The 20,284-nt window shown below is 35.0% G+C and overlaps 1 protein-coding gene across 3 annotated transcripts in view; it reads left to right on the top strand.

The window, feature by feature from the left end:
* CERKL (CERK like autophagy regulator) overlaps window positions 1-20,284 on the top strand; it is a 194,109-nt gene that overhangs the window by 148,910 nt on the left and 24,915 nt on the right. For 2 of the 3 annotated variants that reach the window (XM_072612552.1, XM_072612550.1), the window contains 2 exons: window positions 3,072-3,214; window positions 18,059-18,133. In XM_072612552.1, coding sequence (XP_072468653.1) covers window positions 3,072-3,214; window positions 18,059-18,133 — 218 coding nt within the window. The remainder of the gene's footprint in view (window positions 1-3,071; window positions 3,215-18,058; window positions 18,134-20,284) is intronic. The other variant, XM_072612551.1, reaches the window with a different exon arrangement.

Raw genomic sequence — 20,284 nt, 5'->3', positions numbered from 1 at the left:
TAATATTTACTCCTTTAAAATAATTTTTTAAAAAAACTTCAAATCTTTACTGGCTCCTAAAGTGAAGCAATTTGCTTAAGAATTTTTTCCCCACATGCTCTTTACAATGTTAAATAGACAGAATGACTTATCTAGACATTGTCTCACTAATGTTTACAACTGAACTCTCTGTATTAGCAATGACAACTGTACTACCTACTAAATTCGGTAGAATTTCCACTTGGAATTTTTTTAAACTAAAAGCAGAAGCCCAACAATTTATTAATGAAAAGCTTAGGTCTCCGAAGCTGGTGAGGAGTAATCGCATTTCCTTTTTTCAGAAGAAAACATAAACAGCAATGTTTTTAAAAAACTGTCTTATTGCTCTTTAAAGAAAGGAAATAGACATTAGGTCTCAGCAGTGCATTTCTAGACAAAAACACTCTGGTTTATGTCCACAGCAGGGAGGGATTTTAATTACCTGTTCTGGAAACAGTGAAAAAGTACCGACTTGTAAAAGGCTGCTGGCACTAAAGTTTCATAGTACGGCATAGCATTCAAATATTTGGGTAATTAAGGCAAGATCATTTTAAATGTATTCATCCTTTGCTGGTGATTTATCACTGTGATACAATGTTCAATAGTGAACAAATAAGTATATTTCTTTCACTTGTGCAAGTACGGTGGAATGACTAGTGTTAATAACTAGTCATTTATTGGCATACCTTAAGTAGATTCCTCATTAACTCTCTCATTAACTTTTTATTCCATACCACTGTTGTAGCAAGATAAATTTTAAAAAAATTGGGGGGAGGTTGGATTTGCCCATATGGAAAATCTCTCCCTTGAAACAGATTTGCAGTTTATAATCTTAAAGAGTTGTATGGAGGCATTGAAGTCAAAGAACTTACTCAAAGTTACATAGTTAAATATATATGAGAACAGAATTTGATCTCAGGTCTCTCTGACACCCTGATATTTCAGGTGTCTAGACATGAAACCACACCCTTATCTCAGCAAGTCTAAACCAACTCTAGGTCATGAGTTAAAGGGCACATAGTTTCATAACAATGTATTTTTTTCATGAAATCATACACATACATGGTTATGAATTATAAGTTAGAAGTAACATTTGAATTCAGGTTCATTATACTATTTATCACCAGTACACTAATACCTAATCTAAACATTATTTTGAATTACTCATATCTCCTGTCCCCAAAGACCATCCAAAGTAAACTTGAATGGTCTCAAGAGTTCTGTTTATAAGTTTCAGGAATGTAAGGACTTGTTCATTTTTTTAGTCTTTTTATCTTCAGTGCCTAGCATAGTGTATGATACACTGTAGGTGTTCAATAAATACCTATAGTAGGTGCTTAATAAATATTTGTTGATTGATGGAATAAAATCCTTTTATATCTGATCTGTTAGTAGTGCCTTAAACACTGGTGCTGCAGCATCATTGGCACATAACTGAGATGATGGTTTCAGGCAAACTCTTTTGAGCTCTGTCAAAACTTCTTGGTGAAGTCATGCTGCCTCACCCCTTCCTTTTCTGAATATTCATTACTTTAATGATCTATTCCAGATTTTCTCTGGGAATTAAAATTAAGCTCTCTAGTCTCTAGTTTCTGTATACTATTCTTTAACCATTTTTGCCAGAATATTTCATCCCAATACCTCCTAGTTCTCCATAACTTTCCTATTTCAAGAGTGGTTCAACCATCACATCCACTGATTCTTTTGCTACCTTAGAATGTACTTCATATGGGCTGAGAGACATGAATTCTATACTGTGGCAGAGCTGGATTATTTTGGGAAGTTGGTTACTCTATCCTGCTCTAAGCTATTGTCAAGTGAAGATGGGAGGATCTCAGATCATTTTGCTTCCAGGGAGTCAGTGAGCTAAGCCTCGTTGAAGACTGCAAAATTGCTGGTTAATTCATTAGTAAAAGATTGTTTTCTGAGGATCACTCACCACTGACATATTGACTACCAAGGTCCCACAATAAGACCCCATTGCTCAATATATAATATATGAATAAAGAATTCCTGTCCTGTCCTGAGTTAGAGACCAAAGACTCTGATTCAAGGGAGGACACATAAAACTCAACATGGGAAGAGGGAACAAACCGACCACAGTTTCAGAGGATTCCCTAGGTGGTTTGGGTTTGAAACTCAGAACTGGAGAGACAGATCTGAACCCTTGGAACTTCTAGTCAATAGCCAATGATTTACTGGCAGGGCTGGTGACAAAAAGCTAACCCATCACCTGAATAGGTAAGGAAGAGTTAGGAATGGGAAGGCAGGATAGATAGGGCGCTAGTCACTCCCTATATAGGCTTTTAACTTGTAATTAACTTCATAGGCTTTTAACATGTAATTTAGGCCAATAAACTCTTAGAATCTCTCTTATGTAATACATATTTAGAGTCTATTGATGTCTAAGATTATTCTGTATTTTCTGGGCTATGTTAGAAATATTTCAGTGAATATTATCATTAGATCTACTTTATGTCTATTTTCCTGTACTTATATTTCTGTGCTGAATGGAATTCATTATACATTTGAAAAATTAACCTCCTAACTTGTGTTAAAGGATAGGAACATTAATAAAAAAAGACTAATGTCAAAGAGAGGTAGCTAGCATTTGGTTTCAATTACTACATTCACATGCTAATGATAATTATTTGTTAAAAATTAGTAGGATTTTATGAGTTTAGTGGGTGTCATTTGAATATATTTTTGGTAGTTGTTTATTAGCATGAGAAATATGGGAACTATATGCTTTTGACCATTGGTAGAACAAAAAAATAATACTCATGCAGGTCAGACGTATTAATATGTTCATATCTGTCATGTGTATTAGCCAGTTCATTATACTTATTTAGGGTGAGATAGTTATTTTGTTTAGGAAATGAAATTTACATGTTCAGTGCTTTTATATTCTCTGTTTATGTACGTGATAAATATATGAACATATATATGCATGAGGAAAAATTTACTAAACATTTTGAAATCTGAATTTTATGAATATTCACCATATATTTAGATTTTCTCCTTTTCTTCTGAATTGTTCCTTTTTTAAATAGGGTTATTTGTGTCGGTGGTGATGGATCTGCCAGTGAAGTGGCACATGGTTTACTTCTTAGAGCCCAGATGGATGCTGGGATAGACACAAATTATATCCTGACACCTGTCAGAACACCACTTCCTCTTGGGATAATACCAGCAGGTAAGAATAGTGGCAGCAGACTCACTGAATTATGCATCTGTCTGAAATTAATCTGTTGTGCTGTACAATTTAGGAAGCCTAGTTTGTCTCTTAAATAAATAGTTGAGAATTGAGATTGATTGAATATTGACTTTGCATCTTAAAAATCTTATGTAATGGCATATTCCCTAATATTTTTGTGTGTGCACATACACATTACATATACAGGGGTAATTTTCTAATAGCCTTAAAAATCTCAAAATGTTAATTTACTCACTGATAGAAAAGTATTTTTAAATCAACATTCCACTTATTTTATTATCACTTCAATTGCTTAGTATTGGTTCATCAGTATTTTGAGACTTTAAAATGCAATCCATTCAAAGATGCCTTAATACTATTTAGGAAAAATGGTAGGAAACATTAAGGCACATTGTGAAGCTTTTACAGTGCCTACAGAAACATCTCTGATAAATTATATTGCGAGAGGCAACCTCTGCTACAAAGAAGCACATGCATGTCAGGCCAGCAATCTGACCTTCACAGGTCATTTTAGTTGCTGTGAATGCGATGGTTGTGTTATGAGATGGAACCTCTCCAACATTTCACTCCATGCAAATTGGACGTGCTTGGGTCACTGTTTCTCTTCATTAGTATTTATACTCCCGAGATAATTTATTAACAGTTATATATCAAAAGCAAGAAGGATGGGTGCACCAAAAAGGATGCATTTTTACCAAGTGGGCATAAGTTAAATGAGAATGTTTTTCTTTTTCTTTTTTTTAATAGCTCAATTAAAAAAAAAACCCCACCATATGATAATTGATCTTTGTGGATCTTGCAAGTTTTAAAATAAATCTTCTTTTAAACCCACACTATATGCATACATACTGAATTTCCATTGAAATAATCGGGAAGGGAGCATTAAAAAGCTCAAAGTGTTATCTGAGTGCCAGTTAGAGGTTCTAACTAACTGGTGCTACCTAATGGGAATAGAAAATGATTTACCAGGCACATTTGTTTAAGGACTAAAGTCCTACTTCTCACTTTGATAGGCAAAGAATAGGATCACAAGTGCAGGGCAGGAAGTTTGCAAGCTTCAGAACATGAGGAGACAGTCTTCCTTTGAAGTCATTTGCCTCCTGGAGAGAGACACCCAGAGGGAGAGTGTTTAGTAAATTACTCTACTGAGCCAGCAGACTAAGCTGCTGAATTATGGTCAGAATCAGATGGATCAGATGTGGGGAAGCCTGTATTTGTAATCCTGACCATTAGCAATGGTGTTTGTTGCTATGGGAACTGGTACTAAGGAACTATACAGAGATTCAGGTTGAAGAGAAAAACTAGAAGGACATAAAGATGAAAAAACAAAAACATCCAGTTGTTGTAAACCAAGGCTCGATTCCCAGACTGATGGCTACAAAACAACCTAGTCCTAAGGAGTTCATTTAAATAAATTCATGCTTTCCAATTAATTTGGAAAGAATAAAATATTGCCAAGGGACTGTTAATTTCTATGATATTTCAGGCAAAGGACCAAAGTGTAGGTACAGTTTTCATGAGAATTTTAGATATGCTTGACTAGGAAGTCATTACATCACATTTATCTGTTTGGATGTGGGAGACATTAACAGTCTTATGAATATTCATGTTGTCTGGTTAATTAAGTTAATTGTTCTGCAGAAGTGCTTGCACTTCCAAGGACAATTTTTTTTTTTTATCACAGTTTCTGCTTGGTACCTTCATCAGTCATTCTCTACATGAACTCTGATACTTTTGTCCTTACTCTTCTGCTTTGGCACATTTTAGGGGTGAGGGAGAAGAAGGAGAGAAAGAGGATAATGTTGGCAGCAAAAGAAGTTTTCATTCCAATTAAAATGTTCAATTTGAAGTACAACATTTATAGCTTTTTTTTGAGACTGTGTTATACTGTGATTATCCGTATTGGGCAATGCTGTCTTTCAATGAATAGACCTCTTTATGAATAAAGTAGAGTTTGAGAAACTGAGAAGTTAAATTTGATCTATAGAATTCATTTGAGCATTTCACATGTCAATATCTTGTTATGTCTGTCAAAAGCAGTGAAACAGATTGCTGTGATACATATCCTAAATGAAAAATTTCCATTCATGAGAGTTCTCTTTTACATAAATAAGTTAAGGAAGGAAATACATATGTTGATGGATGTTGGTGGTTGTATTACTTTATTGCTATATATCACATTCGTTGTCTCTATTTTCATATTATTAAGTATATTGTTGTTGTGAAATTACCTTCTTTCTTCAAGAATTGAAGACTATATTTAAGAACTGGTGGATAGGCTAACTAGAGCAAAAAGAAATTAAGTGAAGTAATTTTTGGCCTCCATTTCATGGTTGTCCTTACCACCAGGAATGTATGCTGCAGAACTGAGGAACAGTTAACGAAAGTATCCTTTAGAGGCTAAGAATCTGTGCTTTGTCACAATTTACATGAGTGTTTCCTTGTAACATGGAAGGAATAAGCGGTCTTTGTTGCCTTGGTCATGGTGTGTTTCATTCTCCATTGTTCATTACAGCATTACATTATTGCTTTTTAATAGCCTTTCTACAGGAATGTTTTTATAGTCAACTCATAATTATCTATGGTAATAGAAAGAGGGGACCGCATGGATAATTGAAATCCATAGATAATAAAAAAATTCATTTTAGTTAATAGTTTCATTCTCTCCTCCACCAAAACTTTTACCAGAGCTGCGTTATAACAGGATGCGTAATGGATGGTTTCATCTCCTTTTATCTCTCCCATCCATTCCCAAGTGGAAGGTGCTAATAAGCAAGACAATGGTCAAAAGGTAGGTAGCAGAAGGCCAAAGGATAATTCAAGAGGCCAGGATAATCCACTCCTAGATAATTAGCTCCTCAGTGATCAAGAGTTGTCTGCTTTCACAGTGATACTATTACAGAACACCCACAAATCAATTTCTTCCTCATTAGGCCAGCTTTATGTTTTCATTTGCACTGGATATTACTTGAGGACTAGGTAAAGACTATGGCTTCTTTGGACTAAAGGACTTAGTATAGTGCCTTATATTTAATACATACTTACTATATTTTTTATTGATTTGAATGACTCAGCAATATCCTCACATAATAAGCTCCTATAAGTTGTTTTGGAAGATGATAATCATTTGATAACAGTCTCTTTGAGCTCTAGTATTTGGCAATTGTGTGATTATATTCAGAATGTCAGTATTTGAGGAAAAACTTCCTGTTTATTTCCACTGTTGAACTACATTCAAATAAATCAGGATGCATATCTTACTTTGAGATGTTATATATTTTGGAAGTAGATTTTTTTAGTTCCATATCAATTAATGGTATTCTCCAAACTCATATTACTAATGATACTAACGTTAAAGCTCATCCTGGCATTATCATGATAGTCAATACATGGCATGGCAAAGACTTGACTGAGTTTAAATGAAGTAGTTTTTAGATTCCCAGCATCTCCTTGTTTTAATGTTATCAAGCAGAGAAACTGATTTATCTTGTGTTGGAGAAATTTGTCGTGAAAATGATTTTAAAGCAATCTTAAGATATATAATGTGCATTCATATACATATTTGATATCTTGCATATTAAACCTCTCTACCTGCACAAGAGCTCCAAAAAGATTCACTCCTCTCTTATCCTCCTTCATTCATTTATCTTCAATCTTTCCTAGTCTCTTGGTTCCTTTCCTGCTGCCTATAAACATGCCCATGTCTCACTCATCCTCAAAAAAAACCCTTACTTAATCTTTTCATCCCTACTATCTTCCTAAACCTCATTTACCCTTTGTGGCTAAATACCCTGAAAAGTTCATCTGCAATAGGTCCCTCTGCTGCTTCTCCTCTTATTCTCTAATTAACCCCTTACAATTTGACTTCTGATCTCATAATTTCACCAAATTTGCTTTCTCCAGGTACCAATAATCTTTTAATCACTAAATCCAATTTCTCAATCCTTATTCTTCTTGACCTTTCTACAGTTTGACTCTGCTGATCACCCTTTCTTCCTTGGTATTCTCTTCTTGCTAGGTTTTTGGGACACAAGTCTCTCCTGGTTTTCCTCCTACTTATCACATTGTGCCTCAGTCTCTTTTGTTGGGTTCTCATCCAGCTTGTGCCTGCTAACCATAGATGTCCAACAAGGCTCTTTTCTTCTCTGTCTATACTATTTCACTGGGGGATCTCATCAGCTCCCATGGGTTTAATTGCCATATCTTTGGTGATTTTCAAATCTACCTAGTCTTCCCTAACTTCTCTGCTGATCTCTAGTTTTATATCCCTAATTGCCTTTCAGACATCTTGAATTGTATTTCCAGTGGACCTCTTAAATATGACATGCCTCAAACTAAACTAATTTATTTTCCCTGCTAAATGCTCCCCGCTTCCAAACTTTCCTATTACTATCAAGGGCATCACCATCTTCTCTATTCCTTAGCCCTATAACCTAGATGTTATCCTTGACTCTTCACTATCTCTTACCATTCCCTGTCCCCCATTCACATCCACCATTGCATCATCTCAAATGCACTCCCTTATCTCTTCCGATACTGCCAACACCCTGGTTCAAGCCCTCATCACTTCATGCCTGTACTGTTGCAGTAGCCTGCTAGTGGATCTACCTGCTTCAGATCTCCCCAGCTCATCCTCCATTCATCCACCAATCTAAATTTCCTGATGCTCAGGCCCTACCATGTTACCTTCCCCTCCCATAAACTCTACTGTCTCCCTTCATCTCCAGGATCCTCAATTTGGTGTTTAAAACCCTTCAAGATCTACTGCCACATACCTTTCCAGTCTTCTTTCACTTTACTATTGGCCATGTACTTTGAAATACAATGATAATTGGACTCCTTGCCCTTTTATGAACAATGCAGTTTCTCTCTTAACTCCAGGCATTTTCACTCACTGTTCTCCAGGCCTGGAATATTCTCCTTCTTCATTTCTGCTTCCTAACTTCTCAGGCTTCTTTCAAGTCCCAACTAAAATCCCACATTCTCCAGGAAGGCTTTCCTATCTGCTTTTAATTGTGGTTCCCTGTCTCTGATATTTATTTCCAATTTATCCTGTATATAGCTTATTTTGTATACACACACACATACTTGCTTTCTATCTTTGGAGAGTATTTTTGCCTCTTTTTGTATCTTTAGTGCTTATCACAGAGCCTGTCACATAATGGATACTTAATGCTTATTAACTGGTGGACTATCCTTTTTTTTAACCTTCTTTCTCTTGACTAATTATTCTAAAAATCTTTTGAACTGGAATCCTCCTTTTCCTTATCAAACAGCAGTTTTTTGTTTATTTGTTTTGTTTTGTTTTGTTTTTTTATTGTGAAAGTTTACCATTACTACCACAGGGAGGGTTTATATTGACCATTATTTCCTAATAATAATACACTTTGGGCCAATAGTTTAGTTACGGAAGGGTCAGTTTTAAATTACACACATTATTCCTGTCGAGTCTAGAACACAAAATTAGCAATTTTGATGTATTCGCTTCCATACTATAAACATGCTCGGTGAAAAGGTAGTTATTCTAAAAGTTTTATTGTCTAAATCGTGAATTATCAAGTGTCTTTATTTTTTTCACCAGATTGTAGTCATTTCACTCCATATTAAGTAAAAAAAGGAAAAGGAGGACATTTCCTTCTCATATGGATTCTATTCTGTTTTACTAATAAAGAATCATTCCCTTTAGTTAATCTATTTCTCCCTTTAACTTCCAAATTTTATGCTTTTTGGTAAGAATTGATGAAAAGAAAAGGAATCTTTCAGTAGCTAAATGACAAAGTGTCTTCTATTTATCAGCTTACTCATCAAACTTTCTCTTAATTCATGGAAATTATTTAAATGTATAAGTAATAAACATGGATAGATGATTTCACTATGTCATGTTGTTTTTGTAGCAATTTAGCTTTTCCATATGGTTTCTTGAAGTTGAAGTTTCTGTGCATAAGGCAAGAGCACATTTCTTCAGGAATTCACAGTAGGAAAATAATTTACTATTTGATTCATGCTACGCTCTATCTATCTAGGGAAAAAATAGTAGCTATTTTGACCAACAGTCCTTTCAAAGTTTTTTACTGGTAAGAAATGCTTAGTCTCCAAATGATTATAATTCTTTTTTTAAATAAAAATGATTAGAAAATAGAACCTTATAAAGTTCAATATAAATTAAGCTAATTTTTTCTCTGTTTAGTAATCTGTCGGTCAACATTTACTGAGTCTCCACTCATGGAGAATATTGCTCTGGGCAACCACACAGGGAGTAAAATATATAAATTCTATTCTCAAGGAGTTTCTAATGTTTGATAATGACCCATACAAATTTAAATGTTATAGAACATACCTGGAATATGACTAGGGTTCTCCTACATTTGGCATGAATGATGACCATTTATGACTCTCTCCCTCCCTCTCTCTCTCTCTCTCTCTCTCTCTCTCTCTCTCTCTCTCTTTCTGTATATATATATATATATATATATATATGTCATAGAAAAATGATAATGTTTTCTCTGTACTGTAGATCAGGAGTTCTTAATCTTTTGTGTCATGCCGCCCTTTGGCAATCTGGTAAAATCTATGAATCCATTCTTGAAATAATGTTTTGAATATATAAAATAAAACATATGGGATTACAAAGGAAATCAGTTATATCAAAATAGATATCAAAATATATATATATTAAATTCACGGATCCTATATTAAGAATTCTTGTACAAGATAGTGAATTGCAGTAGGACAGAATCATGTGTTATTTTCCCCTTTGTTTCTTGACACTTGATACATTTCCTTGCACATACCATATTTTTGTCTTTAAAAATAAATTTATTTTTAATATTTATTTAACATTTTTTTGAGTTCCAAATTCTCTCTCCCCCTCCTGCTTCTTCTCCATGCAGTAAGAAGGCAAGAAATGTGATTTTAGTTATACATATGAAGTCATGCAATTTCTATATTAGCCATGTTGCAAGAAAAATAAAGAAAGTTAAAAAAATTATACCTCATTCTGTACTCAGACTTCATCAGTTGTCTCCCTCAATGTGGATAACATTTTTCATCATAAGTCCTTTGGAATCATCTTGAATCATTTTATTGGTCAGAATTACTTTGTAATTCACAGTTGATCATCATATAATATTGTGGTTACTGTGTACAGTGCTCTCCTATTCTGCTCATTTCACATCAGTTCATGTAAGTGTTTCCAGGTTTTTCTGAAATCATTCTGCTCGTCATTTCTTATAGTGCAATAGTATAACATCCCAGTCATGTTCCATAACTTGTTCAGCCATTCCTCAGTTGATGGATATCCCCCTCAATTTTTTGACACCACACAAAGAACTGCTATAAATTTTTTAAACATATAGGTCCTTTTTCTTTGATTTCTTTGAGCTAGTGATGGTATTGCTGGGTCAAAGGGTATACTTTTGGGTTCTCCAGGATGATTGGACCAGTTCACAACTCCATCAAGAGCATTCATGTCCCAGTTTTTCTATGTCTCCCCAACCTTTGTCATTTTCCTTTTCTGTCATGTTAGCCAGTCTGATAGCTGTAAAGTGGTAGCTTAGAGTTTTTTTTAAATTTACATTTCTGTAATCACTAGTAATTTAGATCATATTTAATATGACTACTAATAGCTTTAATTATTCTGAAAACTGCCTGTTTATATCTTTGACTATCAATTTGGAAATGACTTGTATTCTTATAAATATGACTCAGTTCCTCATATATTTAAGAAATGAGAGATTTATCAGAGAAACTTGCTGTAAAATTTCTCCTCCAGTTTCCTGCTTTCCTTCTAATCTTGGCTGCACTAGTTTTGTTTGTGTAAAAAAAAACACCTTACAATTTAATGTAATGAAAACTATCCATTTCATTTCCAATGATCCTATCTATGTCTTGTTTGGTCATATTTTTTTTATAGATCTGACAAGTAAATTTTTCCAGGCTGTCCTAATTTGATTATAATTATCACCTTTTATGTCTAAAACCTGTATCCATTTTGAATTTATCTTGGTATATAGTGTGAGATGTTGGCATATAGGTAGTTTCTGCCAAACTGCTTTCCAGTTTTCCCAGCAATTTTTGTCATATAGTGAGTTTTTGTCCCCAAAACTTGGATCTTTAGGTTTATCAAACACTAGATTACTATGGTGATTAACTACTTTGTACATCTCTATAACTCTTATCCTGTACCAGATTATTCTCATTATTATAGTTTGGTAACATAGTTGAAAACTGGTACTGCAGGACCAGTTTTTTTCATTGATTCTCTTGACATTCCCTTTTGTTTTTCCAGATGAATTTTTTTTATTTATTTTAAGTTTTCAACATTCATTTCCACAAAATTTTGAGTTCTAAATTTTCTCCCCATCTCTCACCTCCCCCCACCCCAAAACGCCTTGCATTCTGATTGCCCCTTCCACCAATGTTCCCTCCCTTCCCTTATCCCTATCTTCTCTCTTGTCCTGTAGGGCAAGATAAATTTCTATACCCCATTACCTATATTTCTTATTTCCCAGTTTTACGCAAAAACAATTCTCAACATTTCTTCCTAAAACTTTGTGTTCCAACTTCTTTTCCTTCCTCCCTCCCCACCCATCCCCACTGAGAAGGCAATCAATTCAGTATAGGATATATATGTGTGTGTGTGTGTGTGTGTGTGTGTGTGTGTAGTTTTGAAAATGACTTCCATAATAGTCATATTGTATAAGACTAACTATATTTCCCTCTATCCTCTCCTGTCCCCCATTTCTTCTATTCTCTCTTTTGACCTTGTCCCTCTCCAAGAGTGTTTACTTCTAATTGCTCCCTCCTCCCATTTACCCTCCCTTCCATCATCCCCTCAACCCTGATTATCCCCTTCTCCCCTACGTTCCTATAGTGTAAAATAGATTTTCATGCCAAATTGAGTGTGCATGTTATTCCTTCCTTGAGCCAAATGTGATGAGAGTAAGCTTCACTTTTCCCCTCCATTGGAAAAGCTTTTTCTTGCTTCTTCTATGAGAGATAATTTGCCCCATTCCATTTCTCCCTTCCTCCTCCCAATATATTCCTCTCTCACCCCTTAATTTTATTTTTTTAGATATGATCCCTTCTTATTCAACTCACCCTGTGCTGTCTCTCTCTGTGTGTGTGTGTGTGTGTGTGTGTGTGTATAATCCCTCTACCTACCCAAATACTGAGAAAAGTTTCAAGAGTTACAAATATCTTTCCATGTAGGAACGTAAACAGTTCAACTTTACTAAGTCCCTTATGATTTCTCTGTCCTATTTAGCTTTTCATGCTTCTCTTGATTTTTGTGTTTGAAAGTCAAATTTTCTTTTCAGTTCTGGTCTTTTCATCAAGAATGCTTGAAATTTCACTGAATGACCATTTTTTCCTCTGGAGTATTATACTCAGTTTTGATGGATAGGTGATTCTTGGTTTTAATCTTTGTTCCTTTGACTAATGGAATATCATATTCCAAGCCCTTTGATCCCTTAATGTAGAAGCTGCTAAAAATCTTGTGTAATCCTGATTGTATTTCCACAATACTCAAATTGTTTCTTTCTAGCTGCTTACAATGTTTTCTCCTTGACCTGGGACCTCTGGAATTTGGCTACAATATTCCTAGGAGTTTCTCTTTTCAGATCTCTTTCAGGAGGTAATCAGTGGATTCTTTCAATATTTATTTTGCCCTCTGGTTCTAGAATATCAGGACAATTTTCCTTGATAATTTCATGAAAGATGATGTCTAGACTCTTTTTTATCATTGCTTTCAGGTAGTTCGATAATTTTTAAATTGTCTCTGCTGGATCTATTTTCCAGGTCAGTTGTTTTTCCAATGAGATATTTCACATTATCTTCCATTTTTTCATTCTTTTCATTTTGTTTTATAATTTCTTGGTTTCTCATAAAGTCATTAGCTTTCATCTGTTCCATTCTAATTTTGAAAGAACTATTTTCTTCAGTGAGCTTTTGAACCTCCTTTTCCATTTGGCTAATCCTGCTTTTTCAAGCATTCTTCTTCTCATGGGCTTTTTAGACCCCTTTTGCCAATTGAGTTAGCCTATTTTTAAAGGTGTTATTTTCTTCAGCATTTTTTTGGGTCTCTGTAGCAAGCTGTTGACTTGATTTTCATGATTTTCTTGCATTACTCTATTTCCCTTCCCAATTTTTCTTCCTCCTCTCTTACTTGATTTTCAAAATCCTTTTTGAGCTGTTCCATGGCCTGAGACCATTGCATATTTATTTTGGAGTATTGGATGCAGAAGCCTTGACTTCCTCTGACAGTATGCATTGTTCTTCCTCATAGGAAAGGATAGGAGAAAACACCTTTTCACCAAGAAAGTAACCTTCTTATGGTCTTATTTTTTCCCTTTTTTGGGCATTTTCCCAACTAGTTACTTGACTTTTGGGTGCTTTGTCAAGAGTAGGGTATACTCTGGGGACCTGTATGTTCTCCAAGGTGACACAATCAAGGGAGAGGAGTTTACTCCTTAATGGTCTCCAACTCTGCCAACTCCCAAGACCATGCTCAGGCCTGAGATTCAGATCAGCCTCTCAATTCCCCCAGGGGCTTTAAGCTGAGCCACTCCAACAATGGACCCTGGCTGCTGCTGCTTCCACTGCCTCTGCCTGGGCCCGGGGTTAGGGGAGGACCCTGCTCCCTTCTTGGTCTGGTTGAAAAAGCTCTCTCACTGACCTTTGAAACTGCCTTTGGGGCCTGTGGGTTAAGGGATCTGTAAACTGCCACTGCTGCCAGGGATTCAGTCCCTGAAGCCTGCCCTGGTCCTGTTCCTCCTGGTGCCATGCGGCCAAGGCTGGGCTGGGCTTTGCTCCACGTCTGGTGCAACAGACCTTTCCTGTTGGCCTTCCACATCACCTGGGTTGGAAATCTCCTCCACTCTGTTATTCTGTCACTTCTGCCACTGGACAATTTGTTGAGAGTCTTTCTTTACAGGTATTTTATGGGCTGTGGGGGAAGAGCTAGAGTATGTACATCTCTCTATTCCACCATCTTGACTCTGCCCCCCCTCTCTAGATGAATTTTGTTATTCTTTTTCCTAACTACATAAAATAATTTTTGGTAGTTTGACTCGTATGGCACTGAGTAAGTAAATTAATTTATATAAAATTGTCATTTTTATTTTATTAGCTCAGCCTACCCACAAGCAATTTATATTTCTCTAGTTGTTTAAATCTGCATTTATTTGAGTGAAAAGAGTTTGTAATCATGTTCATATAGTTCCTGGGTTTGCCTTGGGAGGCAGACTTCCAGGAATTTTATAGTGTCTGCAGTTATTTAAATGGAATTTCTCTTTCTGTCTCTTATGCTGGACTATATTGTTAGTCTATAGAACTGCTGATGATTTATGTGGGTTTATTTTATATTCTGAAACTTTGCTAAAATTTTTCATTGTGTTCACTGGTTTTTTAGTTGATTCTCTAGAATTCTCTAATTATACCATCATATCTTTGGCAAAGAGTGATAATTTTGTTTCCTCATTGCATATTCTAATTCCTTTGATTTCTTTTTTCTTATCTTAGTATTTATAATATAGCATTCAGTAATAGAGGTGATAATAAACATCCTTGCTTCACCCCTGATCTTACTGGGAAGTCTTCTTCTCATTACAGATGATGCTTGCCTATGGTTTTGGATAAATACTACTAATCATCTTAAGAAAAGGTCCATTTATTCATGTGCTTTCTAGTATTTTTTTTAAAAATAAGAATGAATGTTGTATTTTGTCAAACGCTTTTTCTGCATCTATTGCAATGATCATGTGATTTTTTAATTTTATCAAAATGGTCAGTTATGCTGATAGATTTCCTAATATTCATCTACCCTGAATTCCTGGTATAAATTTTCCATGGTAAAAGTATATTTGTGATATATTGCTATAATATCCTTGCTAGTATTTTATTTAAAATTTTTGCATCAGTAGTGAAATTCTTATATCAAAAAAAAAAGATAACTTGGAAGAAATCTGAAATTCCATCGTCTCACGATGGAAGTGCTTTGGTGTAGGTGGTCTTCACCACTAACGCATGCCCCGTTGCAAGTAATCATGACACCAACTTAAGATATGAATATTTTTTTATGTGCTGTATCATCAAAATGTAAGCAGATTTTTACCAGTTATAGGCAGGGGGATATATAGTGACTCCTCACCTCAATGATATTAATTCCAAATCACATAACATATCACTGACCAGCAAAAGACAATTGTAAGAAGCAAATAAATCCCTGAGCCTAGATTGGATGAAATCAATCTACCCAGAAATTCTAACTAAAAATAAAATGGATGACAAAAGCAATACTGGTACCATAAATATTTTTTAAAAGAGATGATCATACTTGGGCTGGAATTTTTTTGAGGCTTTATGGTATGAATTCACATACTAGACTATTTTTAAAAGTTTCTTTTTCTTTAAATCTGGCATTTGTTATGACCATTATGAGTGAATGCATACTTCCACAATACTTGACAGAAAGTATAAGAACATTTCAGGACTAGTCCGCTGTATTATTCTCTGTGACATTTGGGATAGCAAAACCTATAGGAGGAAAAATGGAACAATTCAGTAATACCATGGACAAGAACCAAAAGCACCACGTTGGCTAAGCAACTTGAGAAATCTGTTGAAGAGCACCAGATAGATATCAGAAGATTATGTTAATAGCCAGTTGGTAAATGCAATAGAGTATTTGAATGCTATCTCACCCGGTTAAAAGCAACAAAAAGGAAATGTGCCAAAGGAAATCCAGAAAATAAAAGCATCTTCAAAATTCTAGTTTTCCTTAATCAAAAATTAAAAGCAAAAGTCGAAAGGTTAGGGCAATGAAAGATGTCAAAGAAATTCAAGGAACAAAATAGACAATTCAAAATCTTTAAGAAACTTTGCTACCGAGATTTAAGAAGCAAAAAAAAAAAAAAAAATTAGAAGAGAGATGAACCCCTGAGTTTGGAGATTTCTGGTCATTAATATCGTTGCAAAAAAAAAAACCCAACAAAGAAAATATATTGATTGAAACAAGAATTACTTTGTGCATTATAAATGCAATGGATGATAGAAAAGTTACATTAAGTAAAGTTCCTAAAACTCTTGCTTCTCTGTAAAACCAGAAAAAAGGTAGTGATTACTGCCAGATAAGGTCCATAATTATTGGCTCCAAAGCTTCAGTAAATGAATTACTAGCAAAGCACTTTACCCACTTTCTCTCAGATCAAAAGTTGATTACGAGCACTTGTGGGTAGAGGATAGTGTTACACTGAGTCATATAGGTATCTCCATGTATAGCTGAGGGATGGTAAAGGTACAAGTCATGGAAAGTAAGGAGGTTGAACTTGGAAGCTAACATGTTTAAAGATGATATAAATATGTATATGAAAAACTTAGGGGAACATTATATTGCATCAACCAGGAAATGGATAGGTTGATGTAAATGAATGAAGAGAATATGGAAAATAAACAGGTTGCTGAGTGATGGCAGAGGAGGATATAGAAGTGGTGGTGAGGACCATGTAATAAATCTCCTCTTCTTTCAGCTATAGTGTGTGTTTAGCAGCACGAGAGAAAGCACATCTGGTACTAAGAGAGTGGCTAGGGATGTAATGTCCTTTACAGTTAGCCAGATTTCCACCAGTGCAAGTAGATGGAAGGAGTTTGAGAGAAAAGCATATCTAGTATAATGTGAATTTGTTAACAATAGAATAAAAATTCCAAAAAACAAAGTAAAACAGGAGGGCAGAGCAAGACAAATATTCTAGAGGGATAATCCTAAGGCAGATGAAGTCAAAGAATCCAGGAGTAATAACAGGGAAATATGTTTTGGACATTATGGTTGATTTTTATCAGCCTTCCCAGGAAGCACTACTAGCTCTCCCATTCTTGGTGTAGTAATGAATGACTGGAAATGATGTGTTTGGTTTTTTTTATTTCTCTGAGGTGTTGGAGGTGTTAATCAAAGTGTTTGCCCCTGAGGCATAGTATTTGGACCCTCTTTTAATAATTTTTATACCTTTTCAAAGCTTAGGCATCATTGTTTTTCCTACCCTTCCCAATAAGGATTATCCACAAACCCAGTCTCTCTTGTAATGGAGAGCTTCGGAATTGTTGATTTTCTCATTCCTACCTTCATCTGAGGTTCTAGTCCTAGGCAGGTTGATAAAGACTCTCTCCATGGTGGAAAAAAGACTTAGTGTTTCTACCCTCTATGGTTAATTAATTGTTTACTTGTTGATTTATTTATTGAAGGGCCAAAATCAAATGATCATATATAATTGTAGCTGAATAGAGATACAAATGCCATGTAATTTAAGAGGTGGGAAGAGGTTCATTGTTAAACAGTTTCTTTCTAAAGGTACATAATGTGTTTTTAATTGAGGGTCTAGTGTCTTACTTTGGTTTTTAAAACAACAATTTTTCCCATTTTTAGTGACAGATGATTTATTTAAAGACTGAGATGACTTCTAATTGATTTTAGTATTAGCAATATTCCAACTGCCTTTTTACAAGGCCTTTTTAAGGTTAAATGTGGTTTATATTAAAGATATCTATACTATTTGTGATAGAAGTTATTCCAAAGTAGTAATGAACTCACAGGAGAATTTGTCAAGTGTGCATTGCTAGATGAAAGTGGCTGTCTGCTAAGCTGCTTTGTGAGTGTGTGCGTGCGTGCGTGCGTGTGTGTGTGTGTGTGTGTGTGTGTGTGTGGTACTGGATAAGGAAGTAGAAAAATACTCATTTTTCTGACCAAAAATATTACTGAAGCATTAATATGTGATTTTGATATTTAATTTTTTTCTAAATTCTTTCATTGTCAACTTTTGTTCATTTTGGCAGGTTCTACTAATGTACTGGCACATTCACTTTATGGAATTACCCACATAGTGACTGCAACATTACATATCATAATGGGTAAGAATTGCTTCAGTTTTAGAAGGATATTTTTATTTTATGTAATATAAATAATACTACTTCAGTTTTTGTTATTCAGTTGTTGCAGTCATGTCTGACTCTTTGTGACTTCATTTGAGGTTTTATCAGCAAAGATACTGGAGTGGTTTGCCATCTTCTTCTCCAGCTCATTTTACAGATGAATAAACAGGATTAAGTGACTTTCTCAAGGTCACACAGCTAGTAAGTTTCTGAGGTCAGACTTGAACTCAAGAAGATGAGTCTTCCTAAATTCAGGTCCCCACTCTATCCACTGCACCACCTAGCTGCCACATACTTCAGCTATGAAAGCAATAATTTCGAGACTTGAACACAGTGTCTAAGATTCTCAAAGAAGATTTGTCATTTCTTAAAAAACTCAAGTAAAATTGTTAAACATCAAATTTAGGACTATTATTTCAAGTTTTTCCTTCATAAGGGGGAGAATATTTGCCAAAAGCCATGACAAGATGGAATTGTTTTTAACTGTTATTTAAGATCAGAGGATCTTACATGTATATTTGTGTACCTATATACATATATGTATAAATGTATATGTGTATGCATATATGTATATGTATATATTTTAATTAAATTATTGTATTTCTTTTCAGTGTTAGCCAATCACTTCCATATATCTTAGATTTTTGCCCCTTGTCTCCCTCCCTCCCTACTCCCTTTCTGAGATGGCATACAATCTTATATAGGTTCTACACGCACATGTATGTATGGAATGCATGTTCCATAGAAGAATTAGAATGAATGGGAGAAACTATAAAACAAAACAAAACATAATACAAAAGAAAATGGTCTGTTTCTATCTGAGACACAATTCCATAGTTTTTTCTCTGGATGTGGAAGGCGTTTTGCCTCAAGAGTCCATTGCAAATTTTTTAAGTCCATGAATTTCAATGATGTACTAAGTCTACCAGAAAAATTCCTCACTTTGGTTGTTGCTGTGTACAAAGTTCTCCTGGTTCTGCTCCTTTCACTCAGCATCAGTTCATATAAATCTTCCCAGGCTTCTCTGAAGTCTTCCTGTTCATTGTTTCTTATAGCACAATAGTATTCCATTACATTCATATACTACAACTTGTTCAGCCATTCCCCAGTTGATGGGCATCCCCTTGATTTCCAGTTCTTGACCACCACAGAGAGAGCTGCTATAAATATTTTTGTGCATGTGGGATCCTTTCTCATTTCTATGATCTCTTTGGGATACAGCCCTAGAAGCAATATTGCTGGGTCAAAGGGTATTCACATTTTTGTAGCCCTTTGGGCTACAAATTGCTCTCCAGAATGGTTGGATCAGCTCACAGCTCCACCAACAATGAATTAGTGTTCCATCTCTCCCACATCTTCTCTGACATTGATCATCTTCCTGTTTTGTCATGTTAACCAATCTGATAGGTGTGATGTGGTACCTCATAGTTGTTTTGATTTGCATCTCTATAATCAGTAGTGATTGAGAGCAATTTTTCATATGATTATAGATGGCTTTAATTTCTTCCTCTGAAAATTCCCTGTTTATATCCTTTGACAATTTAGCAATTGAGTAATGGCATATGTTCTTGTACATTTGACTCAGTTTTCTATATATTTTAGAAATGAGGCACTAGTTGCAAAAATTCTTTCTCAGTTTTCTGCTTCCCTTCTAATCTTGGTTGCTTTGGGTTTGTTTGTGCAAAAACTTTTAAATTTAATGTAATCAAAGTTGTCCATTTTGCACTTCATAATGTTCTCTATCTCTTGTTGGGTCATAAATTTTTCCATTCTCCATAAATCTGACAAATACACTATTCCTTGCTCCCCCAATTTGTTTATAGTATCAATCTTTATACCTAGATCATGTATTCATTTGGACTTTATTCGTGTGTATGGTGTCAAACATTGATCTATGCCCAATTTCTGCCACACTGTTATCCAGTTTTCCCAGCAATTTTTGTCAGACAGTGAGTGCTTATCCCAGAAACTGGGATCCTTGGGTTTATCAAACAGTAGATTGTTATATTCATTAACTATTGTGTCTTGAGTACCTAGCCTATTCCACTGGGCTACCCTCTGTTTCTTAGTCAGTAAGTACCAAGTGATTTTGATGACTGCTGCTTTATAATACAATTTAAGATCTGGTAG

Source organism: Notamacropus eugenii, chromosome 5 (genome assembly GCF_028372415.1).
Source record: "Notamacropus eugenii isolate mMacEug1 chromosome 5, mMacEug1.pri_v2, whole genome shotgun sequence".
NCBI lineage: Eukaryota > Metazoa > Chordata > Mammalia > Diprotodontia > Macropodidae > Notamacropus > Notamacropus eugenii.
The sequence above is the reverse complement of the archived record's forward strand: the minus strand, read 5'-3'. Positions and strand labels throughout refer to the sequence as shown.